Genomic DNA, 22530 nt, shown 5'->3' on the forward strand with positions numbered 1-22530 from the left:
CCAGTGCCAGCGGTGGAATTACACTAAATAAGTAGAAATGCAAAATCCAAAAATGAGTAATGGTATCTTTACCATTTTCTACCAAAAGGGGAGTTATATACATATGTACTAAAACACAAATGAAATCATGCAATTGGTGTACTATGTCTCCTTCTAGTTACTCTAATGTAACAAACTATTGCCACTAAGAATATAGTGGCTAAGACCCCTAGAATAACGCCCCCTCCACAAATTGACTTGTCAACTGAATGATGATGCTTCTTCTCAATCTCAATATCCTCTTCTTCAACAATCCCATAGTGTTGTTCAACAGTAGAACCAACCTCATTACCCTTCTTTTCTTTTTCTTCATCTGAACTCAAACCTTGTGAAGGTGCAGCACTAGTAGAAGGCTTAACTAATTCATGTTTGTGCTTTCCAAGTTTTCGAAACGAAGGCAATGGGCTAACAGCAGGGGAACTTGTAAAATTTGTTGCAATATTAGCCATGGTTAGATATACAAGAGAATTTATCAAGATTAAACAAAGAAGAATCTTTTTAGCCATTGTGCTCACTTTCTTGATAGCTTAAAAGATGTTTTTTTTCAAGTCTTGAGACAATGCATTTGCTATAGAACAAAGCCTTTGCATTATTTATATTTATAGCCATAAATTGGAAGCTTTAACAAGGAAAGTTCCCTTTGTGTTTGATGAATAATTTTTAAGTGTTTGTTTGTTATGAAAGTCCACTTATCATTTTATTTTAGTTTAATGGTCTTTGTACGAGAAATCTTCATTTTTACGATTAAAAGATGTTATTTTTTCATTTTATAAATGATCAAGAAATCTTAGTTCCGCGAAAGATACACGTGTGGAACCTATAGAATATTGGCATTACATATTTTGACTTAATCAAAGGGAACATGATGTTTAAACTATGTATCTCCTAGAATTATGGCAGTTCAGAAATTTGAGCCTCCACCGACTTACAACTGTAGTAACAGTTAAAAAAGAATTTTTATTCTATTGGAGAATGCACAATGAGAAACTGAATTCTAAAATTAGAAGTAGCTAAACTCCTTGTAGTCCACCATTCAATTATTCAGTCATGCAATACTTTTTTTAATAGAAAAAATAAAATGTCAATGCCAGCTTATGATTCTGAACTAGTCAAACACCAGCAGGGGTGAGATGCGCTTGTTAGTTGCACGTGCACAGTTGTGATTCTTGGACATCCCCCAACCGTGGACATTTTCATGAAGCAACTAGGAAAATACCTCTTTATATTCCTTTGTTTCATATTATTTGACTTACGTTCACTTAAATCTCAATTTTCCTTGTTTGACATCATCCTTATTTTATCTTTATTAGATCTCACTTAACACTTTTTTGTGAAGAAAAATCAACTAAAAGTAAGCACTAAAGAGATCAAACAGTGTCAATGAATGAAGTAGTACTGCTTTTGGATTTGTTGATGACTTCATCATATGAAGCAATCTAAATATTTAGTGCATGTAGCATAACATACAAAAATGGAATTTTAGATTCAGCCAAACAACCAAATATTCAAGGATACACAGAACTCTTAGGTTTATTTTGTGAGTATAATCTTAGAGAGAACTCAAACCATTCTTCAACCTAGGGGACAAGATCAAATAACTATAGATTATTTCTATGCTGAAACAAAATGTTCAATGAAACCAATTTAAAAGTGGCATGTCAATTCATTGTAAGTGTGAGATTTAAAGATAGAGAAAATCGTTAAATTGTCTTGAAACAAAACACACTAATTTCCCAGTTTAAGTAGTAAAACTTCATAGAGTTTGAAGCACGTAAACGCGAATATAGACACCATCGATGAGCAAATTTTCAAGCAAATGGTGCAAGGCACTGTTGTCTCAACGCGATAGCTTTTTTCAAAAGCTACACACTAAAAGTAGAAATAATAGTACACATGATACATGAAAACTGAGGCTAAACTGTAATGTAAACTTGATTTCAACTTCTCAAACATAATAGACTCTTGTCTTAACATACTCATGAGAGGAAACAAACAAAAAAAAAGATTAACTGTTTTTTTCAGTCAAAGCCTCAACATTGAATCCACTTTAGAAAACAGTTGTAAATTATTCATTTGTTTTATATAAATCTGACAATTACCTCAAGAAAAAAATGTGATCTTAATAAAGTTTATCAGAAGACTGGCCTAGAATATATCATGATTTTAAAAGTATTGGAGATGAACAAATATAAACTCTTCACCAATAGATAGACATCAATTCTAACTGAGACTGAAATTGTTTCCTTTATGATCTCTATCTGTATAGTATGTGTTTCTTGAAAATGGATGATAGAAGGGGAGGCAACAGAATTTGCAAATTCAAACCATACATACGCAAACAATGTTGGAAAGTTAAAAAGTTGTTGTTATGTATGCTTTCCAAATCTTTCATCTATTTGATTATCAATCTGACACGGGAATTCAGGAACAGAAAGATGACTCAAAAAGGTGAAGGGATTCCAACATTCCACCACTGATTTAAGATAAATATCAGAGGTATCTATCTCATATCGCCACAAAATGACTAACCACAAAGATTGCTACTAAAACTAGTTAAATATGCCACAAAATAGAAGTTTCCTACGATTGAAATTGGTGAGGTCGCTGCTGATAAAAACATTTAGTGACGACTTATGTCGCCACAAAACACCAACTTATTTGTGGCAACTAGGGGTGTCAAAAATGAACTCAAACATAGGTAACCCACCCAAAATTTTAAGGTTTGGGCTCAAGATAATTTGAATTGAGTTCAATCTCAACCCATTCAAGCCTAACTCATTTTAAGAGAATCTTCAATTGTGCCCAATTCAATCTCCAATTTCAACCCGTTTTAAAACTCTTTACTAAGATATGTTCCTATATTATCTATTTAACATCTTTTAGGATTTATCTATCCATTTGTTACTTTTTCAAAAAAAAATCTTGACCTGAAATTCACATTTTGATTATAAAAGTTAAATATCACTATATTAAAATTATTGAGATTAATCGGGTCAAATTGGGCGGGTCAAGACCCAACCCATTTTTTAGCCCATTTGAGGCCAAACTAAACTTGGGCGGGTCAAGACCCAACCCGATTTCAATTTCAACCCATTTTAATATCTTCAATTTCAACCCAACCTGCCCATTTGACACCCCTAGTGGCAACCCTCTATCGCTACTATAGAGCAACATTAGTAGCGACTTAGGTCGCCACAAAATAAACTAAAGCATCAGTGGCTGCATATGTACAGCGCCACTAAAGTATTTGTAAAAAGATTCTGTCGCCACTAAAACTTTAATATTCAACAATTACAATGACCAAAATTATTATAGATTTTCCTGTGAAAACGTATTTCTCTAAATTCATATAAATATTTATTTCCATCACTTGACAACCAATATTACGAGCATTTTCAGTTTATTCAACAAACACTGAATGCATTTTTAAAGCCGAATTTTATAAATACTTCAATTATTAAGAAGTTAATTACAATATATCATTGTACAAATATACATGACCCGAAAAACAAAATATTATGTGCCTTGAAACTTTGCTTTGATCTACACCATTGTTTAAGAACCCTGTCCATATTCAGAACATTGCACGGTAAAATCTAAAACACAAACAAATGAACTTACATAATTGTTCATTAGATAGTTGTGCTCAAATTCCACAAGCATGATGACATTAACAGGTCTAGAGTTTAGATGGTATGCCTTCTGATGAGTTGAGAAAATGAATTATATAATATATATCTAACTTTATCTATACACTTTTTTTTTTTTTTTGAGAAAGTAAATTATTCACAAAAGATCATCCTACACAAAAACTAAAAAGCTTTACAATTTGCCTATAAAATCAACTAGAGTTACTACCTCCCCACCATATTCTTTTACACCAAAAAATTAAAAGGCTAAGACATTTGATTTTGATCTTCTGTGCGTTGCAGCTTTTATCTATACTTAGTACATATATATAGGATTTGACCTCGAAACATAGTTCTCCAGAACGCGAACATATTATGGGATCCATCACTAGACCAAGATCTTTAGGTAAAAAAAACAATAAACAAGGACAATGTGGTTTTTTGAAAATTAAGCAACCCTATAACAATCTAGTTGAACCATTCATGTTTACAAAGAAACAATTTTCCAATACACTAATTAAAGAGCAGATAATTGTCCATACCATCTTAAATAGTAACTAATAGGTCAATGGATATTATAAATGTTAACCTTTAAATGTAATATACTCGGAACATAATCCATAAGTTATAAGCCCATGCTCTAACATTAAAGTCTTACACAAATCTTAGATGCATAATAACTTCATGATTACAAATAATAATTAAGTATATGTTATCGAACAAGCAAATGGAGTTACAGATAGCTAGCATACAGAGAAAAGTATCAATTCTATATCCATATGTTGACAAATCCTCAAACATAGTTCAAAAAAGGTACATCTCTACATTATTCAGGAAGAATTTTTTCAAGTATCAAAACTATATTACGAAATACAAACTCTGTTTCATAGACAATGAACTATGGCTGCTTTTTCCAGTGAATGTGTCTACTTATTTTATTGCAACTTCTACATGGATGGCCAAACACATACTGATCATTCACAACGGAACACATCATGGATGATCTCCAACTCATAATCCTACGCTACGCCCAATAATTATATCAAGCACCTACAAAGAGCTATTCCCGGGATGGATTAAAGTTTTGTTCAGGTAATATATTACTACTCCCCAATTCCCATCAAGTGTTGTCTTATTTCCGCTCAACATATCTTTTCATAAAATAAAAGGAATGAATATATTTTATTGTCTATTAACTTTACAGAAAATACTGTAAATATATATTGCATTAAATTTTAGTTAAGGAAAGAAAACAAATAATGAATGTTTGAAACATAACACATGCATGATATGGAAAGAGAAATCAATTCTTTAAAACAAAGATCGATGACTAATAGAAACTAGTTATGCTAAGCAAATTTGCACAAAGGAAAGTGGAATAGTTAACAGCGCACATATCCGTCATTAATCAAGTAGACAATGTACTTTTCCTATTATCTATCAAATAATAGGAACTAGGCATCATGTTAGTTGGACACACAACAATATAGTAGTAATCACTTAAGAATAACCATCTAGGCATACATACAGATGATAAAATAAATTCGGAATCATCAGCAACTTATATTCTGAGATATGCAATTAATGATAAATAATTTGAATCACTCAAGTCAATGGTACAGACTAAATTTATAGTTTCAGATATTAAAGTGGGCAAACTTGATACTACGTCAACATTTGCAAGCAAAATGAAGATCTACAACACATGTATACATATATATAGAGAGAGAGAGTATACCATGGAGGCAGAGAGTTGAGAATAAGGGAGAGAGCTGCAATTAGGATTTATGGAAGCTTTAACAGGAGGAAGCTAGTGTTTTAAGGGAACAAAATGGGGGTATTTGAAGAATTGGGTGGCACTTTTGATACCTTAATTATTAATAATTATAAATTTTAGTCCTTAATGATGGTTCAATGCACATATTTAACCTTCAAGTAATGAAGAAGTGGCTTTTGTCCATTTTTAGGGGTGTGCATATGCTAATTATACTTACTTTGATAGAGAGTACCAAACTATCATATATTCAAATCATAATTTTCCATATTATGATACTCTTTAGTCTTTAATATCAATGTCGTTATTATATACACAATTTATATTTATTATATTACTCTATAAAATAGTTTACTTATCACATTTCATATAATGTTATTTTGTGTTGTATATTTGGACTAAAGTTGTTAAAATTTTGAAATTTGCCTGCTCTATTTTAATTGAAATTGTTTTATTTAGAAAATATTATTTGACTGGTTTAGAGTCGTCACTTAATTTTTTAAGGTAAAATTAAGAAAACTGTTGTTTCCAAGAGACTAAAACAGAAATCTAATGAAAACTTTAAAAGGGGTTCGGGGTTCTTATTAGCATTTCGGGAAGGGTTTGAAAGCACCCGAGATGCCCGCTAATACACGGTTATCCAACAATTAATTATTTGGCTAATTTTTTATTTGACTTAATTTGAGAAATATTTTTACGATTAGGACCGTTCAAAGGGAGAAAGGGGAGATATTAAGATATACCCAAGTGCAATAGTTTACAAAATTATATATGTATTTATTTATTGATCAAAGAAAGCGAGTTCTTAATTAGTTAATTTTTTTTAGAAAATCGGTTCAGAATGACTATCGTTTGGGAAGTTAAATTGTAGTAACCTTAAGATTAACAACAAGTAATGATGGGTAAACAAATATAAAATGATAAAGTAAAGAGGGAAATTCGGGCCCAAGTCTAGTTTCATGACCGCCTGACCAGTACTTGGGCCTATTTTTGTTTTGGGCCAATTTTTGCCACCTTTGTACCTGTCCTAGACTAAATTGAATTTTATTTCTTTTGGCCCTAGACCCATCTTCCATCTGTCCTAAATTCTAACCAGATAATAATAAATAAAATGACGAAGGCTTAGGCCCAAAATAACAAAATACAACCATTTAAAAAAAAATAAAGAACGGGACTTTTAAGCCCCTTTTCTCATTTTTCCGTATACACCTAGTGTATACAAATCCATGTCGACTCCGATTCCTGTTCGTCGATTTTATAGGAACTTGTTCTTTGATTTTATAGCCGGCTAACTCGGATAAAAAAAAGGGAATTTGAGCCTTTACGACTCTCTCGAAATGCAAGAGGAACATGATTGGAGTTCATGGGAAACTATGGCGGATTTCACATGCAAACACAAATAAAATCATATTAGCACAGGATGAGGAAAACTCTAACACGTTTCTATAAAATGAACAACATTACGGTAACCAATAACTTAGCACGACAAATCACAATAAAGTATTAGGGACTAATCTAATAACCTAAACAACTCAGCCAATTACTCGTTACTGGCTACAATGAGAAAAATGGACCAAAGCTGTTTTGATTCGCATTCACAACAAATATTAACTTTTTAAAAGACCAAATTATACCATATGTGTCATTCAAACAAAGAAATTAAGACTAAAAGTATAAACTAGATACTGTAGGCACATATGACATATAAATTATGAACAAATTCCATTCTTTTAGTCTCTGCCAATTTTCGATTTCATGCATACTCTCATATTGACATATATTAAATGAACTATTAAGAATGTAGACATCAAATAGAGCCAGAAGCAATTGCCCTTGGAATTGAAGAATCGACATGTCACATAATGAAAGATTAATCACCACAAGAGATAATGTTTCAAATAATCTTGCAGACCAGACTCTAACAAAGCAAGATTTAGAAAATAGAGCACCGATTTTAACTCCACTTTATAATAAAATAGTCATTCCTTCCTCTCTCAAGAAGCTACAAACAACAAACATGAAGATTGACATGCTAGTAAGGCAAGATAAATAAATAAATAAATAGTCGAAATAAGAATCCACAAAGAACCCAAGACAAATAATATCGATTTATGAGATGCAAGATAGGATAACTAGCAATATGATATTAAGGAGACCTCGAGATAAACTAATACTCCATTAAGCAAATGACCACTACATCACTTCAAATCGAAAACATGGGACAAAACTTGGACTAAATACAACAAAATGTCACCGTTCGCTGGCGCCATCTTTATGCTAGCAAGAAGCTCTCTTAACTAAGATGAACCAGTGAGTCACAAAAATATTTAATCATCAAATACATAAACAATCATAACCAAAAACTACCACGACTATGACACTAAAATGAGAAGGAGCTTCAAAGTTCAATTAGAACAAAGATACATTTTCTTGAAGATAGCTTTAATAATCAGTGATGTAGGCCAAACAAATAAAAATGTTGCCCTCCAAATGCTAAAGAAAACATTCAGAACGGGATCATGTTATAGAAGACGAGAGTGATACCACGAAGCAAACAACAGGACAACATACATTCATCTAACAAATCGAAAACATAGTGCGAGCAACATTCGAGATATTAACCATGGCAAGCAAGTCATTAAATTAAATTCGAAACATCACAGAAACGACTACGACTTGGCATTTTTTAAAGGGATAATGTTGGAATTCAACTCGTACTTAGTCAGTTTCAAAGGAAAAAACAAGAACATTTTTTCTAATAACATAGAAATCTTAACTAAAACATCTACTCTTGTACGATCATAATAGACGCACACAGATTGACAAGAAGAACCAAAAGTTATAACCGAGATTATCACCTCTTTCTGGGCAGCGAAATGGAGACAAGGCGAGCTAGCAGACGACTTCACCACGGAAAGCTCAAGCACAAACAGTAGCCAAGAAATCTAGACAAGCATATCAAACCCAAACACTAAGAAAAACCGATTATCTCCTATGTTTTTCCCTGAGGTGTATTTAGTTGGTATTTAAACTAATTTTGCTGCCTTAATTAAAAAAAATTCCAACAACCCCCTTACCATGGAAGAGAAGAGATGTATTTATAGTGGGGATTAGGGTGAAAAACGGATAGGAACAAGGGTCAAAAACGGAATTCTCCTCCGATTTCAAAATTCAAAATTCGGAACAGGGAGCAGCTGGGTTTGCACGAGATTTCATCCCAAATCCCTCGAAATTCGGATGAAATGATCGGCGTGGACGGCTTAGATCAAACCCATTGCCATTGTGCTTGACGTAGCGCCCATCCACGCGAGTCAAGGGTGATTTTTCACGGCTGCTGCAGGACGTAATTGCAGGTTCGCTCCTGTTGCACTGTTGTTGAAGACAGTGGCAACTTTTCGTCTATTTTGACGCGTGAAGGAGAAGAAATCGCGTATGGGTAATCTGGGTGTTGCGTGTGTTGCTGCTGCTGTGAGCTGCGTTGCTGCTGTATAATTGTTGCTGCAATGTTCTGAAAATTGAACGCTGCTGGGTCTCTCTTCAGCTGCTGGAATGGCCGGGTCGGGGGCCGTTTTGGTGGGTCGACTGTAAGCTAGAAAAAATAAAGGGCAAATCACATAAATCCCACTAGTTTAGGTCTTAATTATTAAGATTCCCAATAGTTTCAAATATTACTTCCTCTACCATATTTTATGATCAGGATATATGAGTCTGAATCCATGAGATACATGTATCTGTCGAATTTTAAAATTGAGATACAAAATTTATTTATTTAAATTAATTGGTTGTAACTTATTTCCTTAATTAGAGGAGTAATTGAGGATTTTGAAAATACATAGATAATTAATTTCATTTTATTATTCTTTGAAATAGTAAATTCAATAATATTATTAATATAAGATAAAAACATGTATATCTTGGTAATGTAATTTGATTAATTTCAAATTATTACTCTTAAAATAATAAATTCATTAATTTGATGTATCTATTATCAATATATGATATATCCAACAAACTAAACATTTAGATACATGAGTGTTATACAAGTACAAGTACATTCATATGTATCATAGAAGTATCAAACATTAATTTCATGTATTTGTTATACGTATCTAGTATTAATTTTGTGTATATATATAATATTAATTTCATGTATCTTTTATATGTATCTAGTATGAATTTGATGTATCAAGTATCAATTGCATATGTTATATGCAAAAACATGTATCTCGAATACATATTAAACATATACATCTAATTATGTGTATCTAAATATGGAATATACAAAAAGAAGAAGCATATACATCTAATTATGTGTATCTAAATTTCATACGTTATATCCAAAAACATATATCTCGAATACATAATAAGCATATACATTTAATTATGTGTATCTAAATATGAAATGTAGTTGAAACACATGAATCTATGAACAAATCACGACTGTAGAGTATCTGTCGTATCATTAATATCATTGTGTTGTTAAAAATCATGTATCCAAAATTTAATATATAGTGGATACATATACATGTTCAGATACCCCATTACTAAAAATACAACTCAGATCTTAATTAAGATTACTACTTATTGGATACACATGTTTCAAGGGCTATATCAAAGTAATATTGATACTACCACATTCATATCACAGTAACCAAAGAAAGTCTTAGAAGAACACCAGCAAACAAAAACTCTCTACAATATTCCCTTTGATCCTTTTGCACTGTGGCATGACATAATCAAAACTAAGATCCATTTCTTTCGGAGACAAATAATCAAGACCCACTATGAATTGAAAGTTTTCTCTGTAGCAGTTACTGTGATTGGAACTCGTGATAAATGAACAATACAAAATGATATTTGGGTTCAGGAGAATTTGTGGTGATGATATCTTGAGAAGAAGAGAATAGATTAACTATTGTTGAAATGAAATTGTAAGGTGAAATTCTTGAATCAGAAAGGAGGAGACATAATTGAGTGATAAACATGGGAGGGGAGAATTAAGAGATAGTGGTTGATTTGGAGTGAAAGAGTTATTTAAGCAGATAATTAATCAATAATAGTTTTAAGGGATGTGGGTATCTAATAGTATTTTCAAATAATATATTAATATATGGTATAAAATACTAAAAGTGGTAATATATGTAATTGTTTAAAAGTAAAGATAATAATTAGTATATATAATAGTGATGTATGTCTAATAAAGTAGTTTATCCAAAAATAAAAGGGAGTTGGGCTGCTGGATTTAGTCTGGACTGCTGGAAAATTTGTCAAATAGGCCCAAAATTGGTCTCAAATGGGTTTAGGTGGGGAAATAATGGTTAAAATTGAAATAAGAAGGGCTAGACAAATGAATTAACAATCTAGCCTAATTGAGATAATTCGACGAATTAGGCTAGGACTTGAATAAGACGATTAATATAAATTAATTAATGAGCTTCTTAATTTTAACAAAATAAAATAATTAACTTAATAAAAATAACTAATTCAACAACATACCTATAATTCAAACCAAATTAAATTAGTAAAGTTTAACGTTTAAAAATAAATGAATAGTTTTCAAATATCTGTAAAATATATTAGTTACATCCGTAACAATATAAGACATATTCATTATTTAAAATATTATAAAAGTGAATAAAATTCTTAAAATATCTTGAAACATATTTTGATTTTTTTATAAAATTAATTATTTCGAACCGTTTGAAATTAAAGAAGCTCGAAAATTAATTCTTATCGGGGAAGGTCAAAATCGGGTGTCAACAGAAATATAGTTGATTAGAGAAGAAAATTGTTTCTACTTTACTTTTAATATTTCTACACGTGTAAAATGTTAGTTTGATATAATTGAGACGTTCTTTTTATCGAAAAGTCAAAGTCGTAATTCTTATTATATGAGTAGTATATATAAGTTGACGTTGAATGAATTATGATTATTTATATACCGAATCGCAAAACATCATAATCAAAACTATCAAACCAAAGTTTTCAATATCATATCATATTATATCTACACCTAATGTTACATTTAGAGCATTTTATACTTAGATTACTTTTTAAAAAAAAATATTACCTTCATATATAAAATAACAATACAAATTTAACGTAATATATGGCAACTAAACATTTTAATGATTAAAAGTTTATGTCACTTAAGATTATCGAAGCTAAATATGCTTAATAATCATATATTATAATGATCAAAACTAGGAAAGCAATTAAAGACTCAAAAAAAAATTCTGTAAAAAATAAAAAAATGCACCAGCCGGGAATCGAACCCGGGTCTGTACCGTGGCAGGGTACTATTCTACCACTAGACCACTGGTGCTTGGTATTAAATTTTACCATCAAATTATATATATCCTTATTTTCTAGAATTTTCGGTGGTAATTCATTTGACAGATTCTAATTTCTTTCATTTTCATTTCGTATGTTTTTTTTCCGTCTCATTTAAGTTGCTAAAACTAACGAGGACATATGTTTAAAAGTTGCTCAAACTAATGAGGACGTATGTTTAAAATTGAAGTTGCTCAAACAAATGAGGATATATTTTCACTTCTGAAAATAAAAATTATTTTTTTCAAATTTCACAATAAAACATAGTCAAACACCACATAACTTACTTGTAATGCTTGTTTTTGGTTTTGCTTAGCTTTGGTGTATGTGTTCACTTATCATATTGTTGTGTTGGTGGAAACAAATGCTGGCATTATCATTACAAGATATTATGTAAGAATTTTGCTGTGTATAATTTGCAACTTGTAATTATTATTTCTCTTCCATGAGCTAGTGTCCCAAGTCCCAACTGAAAATAATAATGTAGATTATTTGAAGAAAAAAAAAGATCTTTGTGCTAATCTGTAGCTAAATTAGGAGAAATCATCATGGTGATGGAAGTTTCTCTTTCACTAATCATAAGCCAAAGTAATTACTAATTAACTTTACGACGTTTGATGAAGGTGCAAAAATTAGTACCCAAGGAGCACGTAATAAGAACGAAAAGTCTTATCTAAGTAGTTCATAGCAAGGGCATGACTTTATTTCTTAACTAAGTTCACTAAACAAGTGTCATGTTCGATCATAACTCTGACTCAGGCTACTCGTGAGCCTTGTCATACGCAGCAGGTTGACGTTACACAACAATTACCATTGAATGGAACTACCAACTGATTTGGACTCAACTAATTTTCAAGTAAGATATGGTGATATTATCCCTTGTAGAGTTGGATTGTAACCAATTAACATGTTTGTAAAATCATTCACTATGTTCTATTTAAAGATGAAAACACATTTTCTATAAAATCCAAGTTAACAAACATTCAATTGGATAAAATTGTTAGTTGATCTGTATAAACTCAAATTTGTGGTCCTATTCTACTTTCAAGAATGTGCTAAGTAGGGCAGGTGATAGCTCTAGCTAATTGCCATGATGGGATTGGCATTGGCTGCAAATGGGACATGAGATATTAACAAATAGAAATATCAAATATCAAAAGAAAGTAGAAATTTAGCAATTAAAAGTCATGAAAGCTAAAGTAAGAAATGGTTAAAAAGGAAAGGTATCATTTTCTTCACATGGAAGCCAATACACAATAAAAGCATTAAGATACATTCAGTACATCTTCTTTCTTTTTTCCATTCAGTGTCCAGAGCCCGCATTAGACATCCAACAAAATTTGAATCGCGCACTGCATGGTCTATATTTGGATATGATGCTCCCAAATGGATTTGTTCCATTGTCAAGACTCAAACTCGAGATCTTTAATTATGAATGGATCGGTATCACCCGTCACCCCAACTAATGTTTGATATCTTTACTCCATTAAATAGAGTCCACTCCTTTTACTACATATCCTTTCTTTTTGGCCAAACATTGCATTACATAACCACATGCTACATTCCATGCTTTCCTATATAGTGTTCTTACAATAGCCATAAAGCAAAATTCCCCTTTCTCTCCACCCCTATATGTGACATATTGAACATCAAAGCAAAAATCTTAACTTTCTGCTTTATTTGTCACACCTTGTGAACTCAATACATATTATCATGATTAGATGCCGATGCCAAAGAATGTTAAGAGAATATCAATACACATATTATATTAGCTCTTAATAAAGTGCCTCCTTTTCTATAGACATTAAAAGTAACGATATTGTTGAGTCACAATCAATGGTGGGATGAGGGACTTGATGTCGAGTAGTTCCTGAACTAATTTTTGAAATTGAATTAAATTTTAGATTTGTTTGAGAACAAAACCTATATCAATTTCTTGATTTAGCTAATATTGGGCTTTTATCTTATATGATCTGTGATCTAATTAACAGGTTGACAAGCTTGAATGTACGAGCTAACAAAATTTATTTTATTTTAGCCATTCGAATTTGATCTATTTCAATTAAATGCCAGTTTATGATTCAAATAAGTTATGAATAGTTTTTTTATGAGAAAAAAGTTACCATTGATAATTGTCTCAAATTGCTTCAATAATATAGGTCAATTGCTTCAATGGTGTTGTTGGAGAGACTGCATGAAAATAATGACGAACAAAGCTTGAAAGAATTTTTTTAAAATTTTTTGGTAAGTCAAAGTAAAAATCCTAAAGAAACTTGTATAATTAATTTAGAATTCAAGTAACCATATAATACTTCTAATATTTTTATTTAAATATTAACAATATATGAATATATTAAGAAGTATTTCCCATATAATTTTCTTGTCCTAACATGGGTGGATAGTAATTAATCTCTTCCCTAATATATAAAATATTTACTACTATATATTTAAGTTCTTTAATGACATAATCCAAACATCTAAATAAAGTAATATATACTTTTATGACATATGCTCTGTTTTTTAGTAAGTCATTAACTCATAAAATCCTCATACTCTGTTTCTTTTTGGTGTATTTAGACATTGACACCAACACTCTTTCAACTTCAACTTCAACTCAACTCAGTCTAATGGCGACTTCGAACTTTCTATTCCTCTTCTTCTTCATCTTCCTTATCCATTTCTTCACCGTTCCCTCACGTGCCGACCTCCCCGGCACGTGGGAACTCCTTGTCCCTGACGCCGGAATTGCTTCCATGCACACCGCCGTCACCCATTACAACACCGTTGTACTCCTCGACCGCACCGACATCGGTCCTTCCCGGAAAAGACTCCCTCCTCACCATTGCCGTAACGATCCCAATGATCCCATTTTGAAAAAAGACTGTTATGCTCACTCTGTTCTTCTTGATTTGGAAACGAATTCAGTTCGACCTCTTATGATCCTCACCGACACTTGGTGTTCTTCTGGTCAATTTCTCCCCGACGGTACGCTTCTTCATACCGGCGGTGATCTTGATGGGTTCCGGAAATTCAGGAAATTCACTCCGTGTGAATCTTCTAGCTCTGTTTGTGATTGGGAAGAACTTCAAAATGTTCAGCTTTCAGAAGGAAGATGGTATTCCACTAATCAGATACTACCCACCGGAGAAATCATAATTGTCGGCGGCCGTGCTGCTAGTAGTGTCGAGTATTTTCCACCGAGAGAAACCGGAGCGGTTGAATTCCCTTTCTTAACTCAAGCTGAAGATAGACAACATGATAATCTTTATCCTTATGTTCATTTGCTACCCAATGGACATCTCTTCATTTTCGCCAACAATAAAGCGGTTATGTATGATTTTACGGCGAATAAAATAGTAAGAGATTACCCAATACTCGACGGTGGTCCAAGAAACTACCCATCAGCAGGATCATCAGCTATGTTGGCGCTAACAGAGGATTTTTCCTCTGCCACCATTGTTATTTGTGGTGGAGCTCAATTTGGGGCTTATTTACAGAGGAGCACAGATACCCCTGCACATGGTAGTTGTGGTAGAATTGAAGCGACCGGAGAAAACCCAGTTTGGGAAATGGAAGATATGCCCTTTGCGAGAATCATGGGTGATATGGTGATGTTACCAACCGGAGAAATTCTTATCATTAATGGAGCTCAAGCAGGAACTCAAGGTTTCGAAATGGCGTCAAATCCATGTTTAAACCCAGTTTTATACAGACCAAATGAACCCTTAGGACTCCGATTCATGACCTTGAATCCCGGTACAGTTCCAAGAATGTATCACTCCACAGCCAATTTGCTTCCGGACGGTCGGATCTTGCTCGCCGGAAGCAACCCACATTTTTTTTACAAGTTCGCGGTGGAATTTCCGACGGAATTAAGGATCGAAGCGTTTTCTCCGGAGTATTTATCAGCAGACAGAGCAAATCTCCGACCAGTAATAGTGGAATCGCCGGAAAAGCTCAAATACGGTGAGGATTTTGGGGTGGCGGTGACGGTGGAGCTGCCGGTGGTTGGGATTATTGAAGTGAATTTAGCGAGTGCTCCATTTTCAACACATTCGTTTTCACAAGGGCAAAGGCTTGTGAAATTGAAAGTAACGAGCGCGATTCCCGATGATGCCGGTAAATATAGGATCGGATGTACAGCACCGCCGGACGGGAAGGTGGCGCCGCCGGGATATTACATGGTATTTGCTGTAAACCAAGGAGTGCCAAGTGTGGCACGATGGGTCCAGCTAGTTGTTTGAAACTTTTTTATATTTACAATTTTTATTTAGTTTTTATATATACAAATATATTTTAGACTCTTTAAAGTCTGAATGAGACTACAAGAGTCTATTATTTTATTTTATCATTTCAAATAAATTGGAAAGATAATATAAAGCACAAGCACTTTAGGGGTCGTTTGGTTTGAATATGAGTTATGATGGGATAAGTTATGTTGGGATAAGTTATGTTGGGATTAGTTATGATGGGATAAGTTGTCCTGGGATTATTTCTTATTGAGTGTTTGGTTTGTTATATTCAAAACAATATATATTGATAAATTTTAAGAACAAGTTGTTTGTTTACAAAATTACCCTTCACTTTATTTAAACTTTTTAAATTTTTCTTTGTGAGCTTTAGTTATTCATTTTTTAAAATAAAACTTTTATTTTTTTTAACTTAAATATTTTTGTTTATGTATTCCTATGATAAGTACCATGTGTATTTAAAAATATAACTTTTTTCTTATTTAGCTTAAAAATAGAACTTTCCTCTTAAGTTTATTAAAGAGAAGAAAATTTATGAGAAATCAAAATAAAATAAACATAAGAATTAGTCAAATAAATTCATAAATAAAAATTATATTTATATAGTATAATTTTTTAATAGAAAAATATGTATAATTATCATAAAAATAAGGAGTAGTAAATATTATTATACATGGTATTAAAAAAAATGTAAATATACATAAATGTAAAAAATGATATATAAAAAGGATTTAAAGGGACATATTTGTCATTTACCTATTCTATCTCGGGATAAGTTATCCCGGGATTACTATACCACCCATGGGGAGGGATAACTTATCCCGGTACTAATTATTAATCCCGGGATAAGTTATCCCGGACTTGCCAACCAAACAACATAATTTTTTTTTTATCCCATCACTATTTCCTTATTCCATCACTATTATTTCTAATCCCTCACACCAAACGAGCCCTTATAGTTTTATGTATATTATTTTTTTCTCTTTTTTTGGGTTTTTGGTTTTCAATCTGGTGTCTGATTTTCAGAGTCTAATCAAATTCGAATTCGTGTTGAGAAATTTTGTACTAACGGTAATACGTTTTCTAACAAATGCGACTCTCAGAAGTCCCATATTGGGGTAAAACACTTATTAACAAAGATGACTCCGAATTTTAAGGAGTCGATCTCGAGACGTTTAATCATAGATGAAAGAATATTTACCCCTCCATCACAATCCTTGTTGGTGTTATTTCTTCCTTTTACTACTTGTAAAAGCTTGATTGAATTTAAAAGTTCCAATAAAATAAAATAGTTCTATTTTTGTTGTTTTATGAAATAAATGAAAACAACATTGAGAAAAGTGACAATAATATTAAGAGATATATTGAAAATCATTTGATATTTTCCTTCAAGCGTATATAGCATGATTTATAATACTTTTATGGGGAACTTTTTAAATATGTATAGATTAGCTAACACAGATATCATAGAGAAATTATAAGTATTTTTTTTTAATTTTTAATTAGAAAGTTTGAGTATGAGTCTTAAAAGTAGAGTCAATTTTGATCTAATCTTAAAGTGGATTTTTTTCTATGCAAATTTAAATTAATCGTAATTCAAAATGAATACTAAATTAAATACATATGAATTTTTTTTAATGAAAATTGAAAACATGCACCTTTAGAAACATTATGGAGAAGGTTAGTGGAAGACCGGAAATTATTTAGAAAAAAGTAGGTGGAGTTATGATTATTATAATAAAGAAATGAAAGGAATGTAATTGACACCCTCTTTGGATTGGTTTTCTAATTTATGGATTTTGACTTATATTTTGTTATTTTAGCTTATAATTAAGTGTTTATAAATATTTTTTTAAAATTTTTAACACTATAGAATTGTTTCAAAGTTATTTTAGCTTAAAAATATTTAAAATAAGCCAATCCAATCAGAAGATTATATTTTTGAATTGTAATCCATTTGCTACAACGGCTAGTTGAAGTTTCAATGATTGTGTATAGAAAAGGCCAAATATATATTTAATCTCTTGTCTTTAAATTTTATTTTTGCATTTTAACTCAATTTTAATTCTCCAAGTCCATTTCATATCTCTATTTGTATTTAAATGCTATATTTAAAAAAAAATGGAATTTATGTATTAAAATAAAACAAGATTAAGCTAGAGTGCCAAAATAAAATTCAGAAACAAATTAAAGGAGTGGTATATGTGTTTGGCCTATAGAAAATTAGCCTAAATCTTTACAATGAATAGTCTTAAATGTTTGATTCCTACTTATTTGATGGACAAATCTTTAAAATCAAAAATATTATTCATTAAACAAACATGTTCAAAAGTTTAAATTCATTCATTTTTAAGACCATTCTTATGAATCACATGATTATTTCCATTCTATTTCATTAGTGTACTTGAATAATTAATACTCTTCTTAAAAGCTATGAATATTTTCTATTATTGTTTTTCGTTTTTACTTTGATTTTAGAGTTCGTAGTGAAGCCCTAATTAAATTTGGATTGTGTACTACATGATACATATTCAGGCTCCAATCCGAAATATTTGATTAAAGATAAAACAGTCTGACCACTTAATATTTCCTATTACTTGTCTAACGCTTGAGGATCTTAAAATTTATAGCAAGTCGGTTAAGAAAATTTCACTCGCTTGGAATGATAGTGGTATAATTGTCAATTCTTTGTTTACTCAATATATAACTAGTGTATAATGTATATATACATGGATGATCATACATTGATTACACATTATATAATGGCTTTATTAAATAAATAAAATAGGTCATTTTTTTAAAAAAAAGTAACCTAAATAAACGTCCACTCAACTGTTGAAACTAAAATAATTAGCATGTATATGATATATGTATAGTATGTATATAATTATTGTATAAAATCAATTCGGAATCATCAGCAACTTATATTTTGAGATATGCAATTGACACCCTGTTTGGATTGGTTTTCTAATTTATGGATTTTGACTTATATTTTGTTATTTTAGCTTATAATTAAGTGTTTATAAATATTTTTTTAAAATTATTTAACACTATAGAATTGTTTCAAAGTTATTTTAGCTTTAAAATATTTAAAATAAGTCAATTCAACCAGAAGATTATATTTTTGAATTGTAATCCATTTGCTACAACGGCTAGTTGAAGTTTCAATGATTGTGAATAGGAAATGCCTAATATATATTCAATCTCTTGTCTTTAAATTTTATTTTAGCACTTCAACTCAATTTTATTCTATTTTAATTCTCCAAGTCCATTTCATATCTCTATTTGTATTTAAATGGTATATTAAAAAAAAATGAATTGATGTGTTAAAGTGAAACAAGATTGAGCTATGGTGCCAAAATAAAATTCAGAAACAAATTAAAGGAGTGGTATATGTGTTTGGCCTATAGAAAATTAGCCTAAATTTTTATAATGAACAGTCTTAAAGGAAAAAATTTACCCGCATCGGGTGTTTACACCAAGTCAGTGCAATTTTCATTATTACGTGATTTAATGAAGTAAAACACATGTAAATTAATTATGGTTAAGTAAAATGAACTATAAATTTAAACAAATGGCATGCATGTATTGAATTGATGTAAACACCCGGTTTACCCGTCTTAAATGTTTGATTCCTACTTATTTTATGGACAAATCTTTAAAATAAAAAATATTAATCATTAAACAAACATGTTCAAAAGTTTAAATTCATTCATTTTTAAGACCATTCTTATGAATCACATGATTATTTGCATTCTATTTCATTAGTGTACTTGAATAATTAAATGCTCTTCTTAAAAGCTATGAATATTTCCTATTATTGTTTTTGGTTTTTACTCTGATTTTAAAGTTCGTAGCGAAGTCCTAATTAAATTCGGATTATGTATTACAGGATACATACTCGGACTCCAATCCAAAACATTTGATTAAGTGTAAAACAATCTGACCACTTAATATTTCCTATTACTTGTCTAACGCTTGAGGATCTTAAAAGTTATAGCAAGTCGGTTAAGAAAATTTCACTCGCTTGGAATGATAGTGGTATAATTGTCAATTTTTTGTTTACTGAATATATAACTAGTGCATAATGTATATATACATGGATGAGCATACATTGATTACACATTATATAATGGCTTTATTAAATAAATAAAATAGGTCATTTTTTTAAAAAATAATCTAAATAAACGTCCACTCAACTGTTGAAACTAAAATAATTAGCATGTATATGATATATGTATAGTATGTATATAATTATTGTATAATTTATGTATATCTACTAGAAAAGGTAAAATTGCACGAGCAAAATTGTGTAAAATTGTTAAATTCTATGTGTAAAAATTCCAATAGATATATCTACATACAAACTAGCAGTATTTGTTTATCGTAAAGCATAGTAAATTAGGGAGTTTATTTTTGTCTTTTTTTTCTAAAAACTAGGAGTATTTGATTTACACAGACACACGACAATATAGAGTTTGAGGTCTTATTAATATGTAACAACAATAACAACATATTCAATGAAATTTCATAAGTAGGATCTGAAAAGGATGTGATGTACGCGAACTTTACTACTATCTCGTGAGATAGAGCGTTTGTTTCCGATGATAGACCCTCGACTCAAGTGCAACAATTTCATATATAAAGAATGAAAAACAGTTGTAAATTATAACAACTAACAAGAGAAACAATGCAAAGCCTAAAAAAAAAAAAAGAGAATTCTTTTCATTCTTCTCTCACGGTATTATTTTGCTATTTATAAATATTTAAATCTTTTAAGATGGTCCCTATTGAAGTGATATGAATTATATTTTAATTACTTATTACTTTTAAAATTAAATTATTCTATCTCTAATGTAAATATATGAATAAATATTTCATTTGGAGGTCATATGGTCAAACTCACTCTTTTTGGTGTGGTAATGTGGATGTAATGGAACTTTGAACTATCAAACTTACTTAAACTCCGTATTTCTGATATGAAGCATAAATTTTTACATATACAATTTTATTATAATTATAATATAGAATAGATATGAATCTGTTAAATATCTAATGAATTCAAAATTTTAAAAAATTTAACTTACAAGGCAAAGATTTTTATTTCCACCCCAGATAATAAGAGCCTAACACATGCATTTAGTTGGATAAAATAAACCAACGAATGAGATGTCTTGTTATTAGTAAAACTATACAATGTACATCCAAGATATTTCCATTTCTTCCCCGAATAAAATTTTGCACGGCTCAAATTCAAAATAAATAAATTTTAGGCCTAAATTTTAATGTGAGCATCGGACATAATGTGAAAAAGAAAAGAGAAGATACTTCTATTTGCTTAGGGCCAAAAACCAAATAATATACACGCATATTATAAACATTGATTAGACAAAATAATATGATGGTTAGGATGGAATAGATAAATCAATGAAACCCCTTTTGGCCTTTTTACATTATTGTCATGCTCATCATGTCCCAGCAGGAAATTGATAGGTGGCTTTAGACTTTAGTGTTTTCTGTTTAGGCACATGAGAGTGCCCATTATCAGCAACCTTTGCATATATTTATGTCTTATCTAGCATCTTTTGATACCTTCTTTTTTAAAATTAAAAAAAAAAAATCAATTGGAAAGTATCTTTTTCATGCACTTTATATAAACCAATCTTCCCTTTTTACTTTTCCAATAAAAAAAATTAGGAATATTAAATTGAAATATTTTGACCTCTCGTATATTTGATTTTGTAAATGTGACCAATTGCAAACATGTGTAACATAGGATTAAATTAGTCGAGTCAAACATGTCCGAAGAAGTAGTGGTAGATTCAGAATTTTCATTAAAAGATATGAAAAAACAAAAATCTAGTGCCTAGGATTTAGCTTTAATTTGAAACCTCAAAATGAATATTGGATCTCTTAATCACTGAGACAACCTCTGGCGTTATGTTCAAGTGATTCAAAATCTCTATATATACTTTTAAAAAATATATTATATATACAATGTAATTTATTGTGATAAGGTTCGGATATATGAATACACTCGCTCCTTCTTAGATTTGTCCCTGCACAAAAGAAGGATTAATATTTAAAAGCAATAGTTGAAGAGGCGATGTACGGATGTCCTAGTGAAGAGGAGTGAGAGGTTGTATATAGAGGGATTAAGGAGAGGTAGAGGTAAACCGAAGAAGTATTGGAGAGAGGTGATCGATTAGACATAATATGACATCTCTTCAACTTATGAAAGACATGACCTTAGATATGGAGATCGGGGATAGTGATAGACAGTTAGTAGGTAGTTAGGGGTTATCAAAATACTAGACTTTTCATATAATATTTGCCTTTTTGTTCCTGTTATACCTGGTATTATTGTAGTTTTTACTTTTGATATCTTGCATCGTCAATTGTTTACTATGTTATTCTACTATTATTGGTTCACCATGTTAGTTGCTATGTTTTCTATATTGTTTTCTTCTGCTTTTTACTTGGATTTACTGCACTCGAGCCAAGG

General features: G+C 30.9%; 2 protein-coding genes and 1 non-coding gene across 3 annotated transcripts in view; 1 reads left to right on the plus strand and 2 right to left on the minus strand.

Moving 5' to 3' along the window:
- The window catches only part of LOC125827362 (GDP-Man:Man(3)GlcNAc(2)-PP-Dol alpha-1,2-mannosyltransferase), a 267662-nt gene extending 245969 nt beyond the window's left edge, over positions 1–21693 (minus strand). Inside the window, exon 1 of the mRNA XM_049506668.1 lies at positions 21685–21693. The gene's annotated coding sequence lies outside the window, so the exon portion shown is untranslated. The remainder of the gene's footprint in view (positions 1–21684) is intronic.
- On the minus strand, positions 11697–11767 carry TRNAG-GCC (transfer RNA glycine (anticodon GCC)). Its single transcript has one exon. It is a non-coding gene; the product is annotated as a tRNA-Gly (tRNA).
- On the plus strand, positions 14315–16179 carry LOC125827356 (aldehyde oxidase GLOX). The gene has a single exon (XM_049506663.1). The coding sequence runs from the start codon at positions 14403–14405 to the stop codon at positions 16017–16019; it is 1617 nt and encodes a 538-aa protein (XP_049362620.1). The 5' UTR covers positions 14315–14402; the 3' UTR covers positions 16020–16179.
- Positions 21694–22530: the final 837 nt, after the last annotated feature.

Source organism: Solanum verrucosum, unplaced genomic scaffold, assembly GCF_900185275.1.
Source record: "Solanum verrucosum unplaced genomic scaffold, falcon-dt-bn FXZP01000138.1, whole genome shotgun sequence".
Classification (NCBI taxonomy): Eukaryota; Viridiplantae; Streptophyta; class Magnoliopsida; order Solanales; family Solanaceae; genus Solanum; species Solanum verrucosum.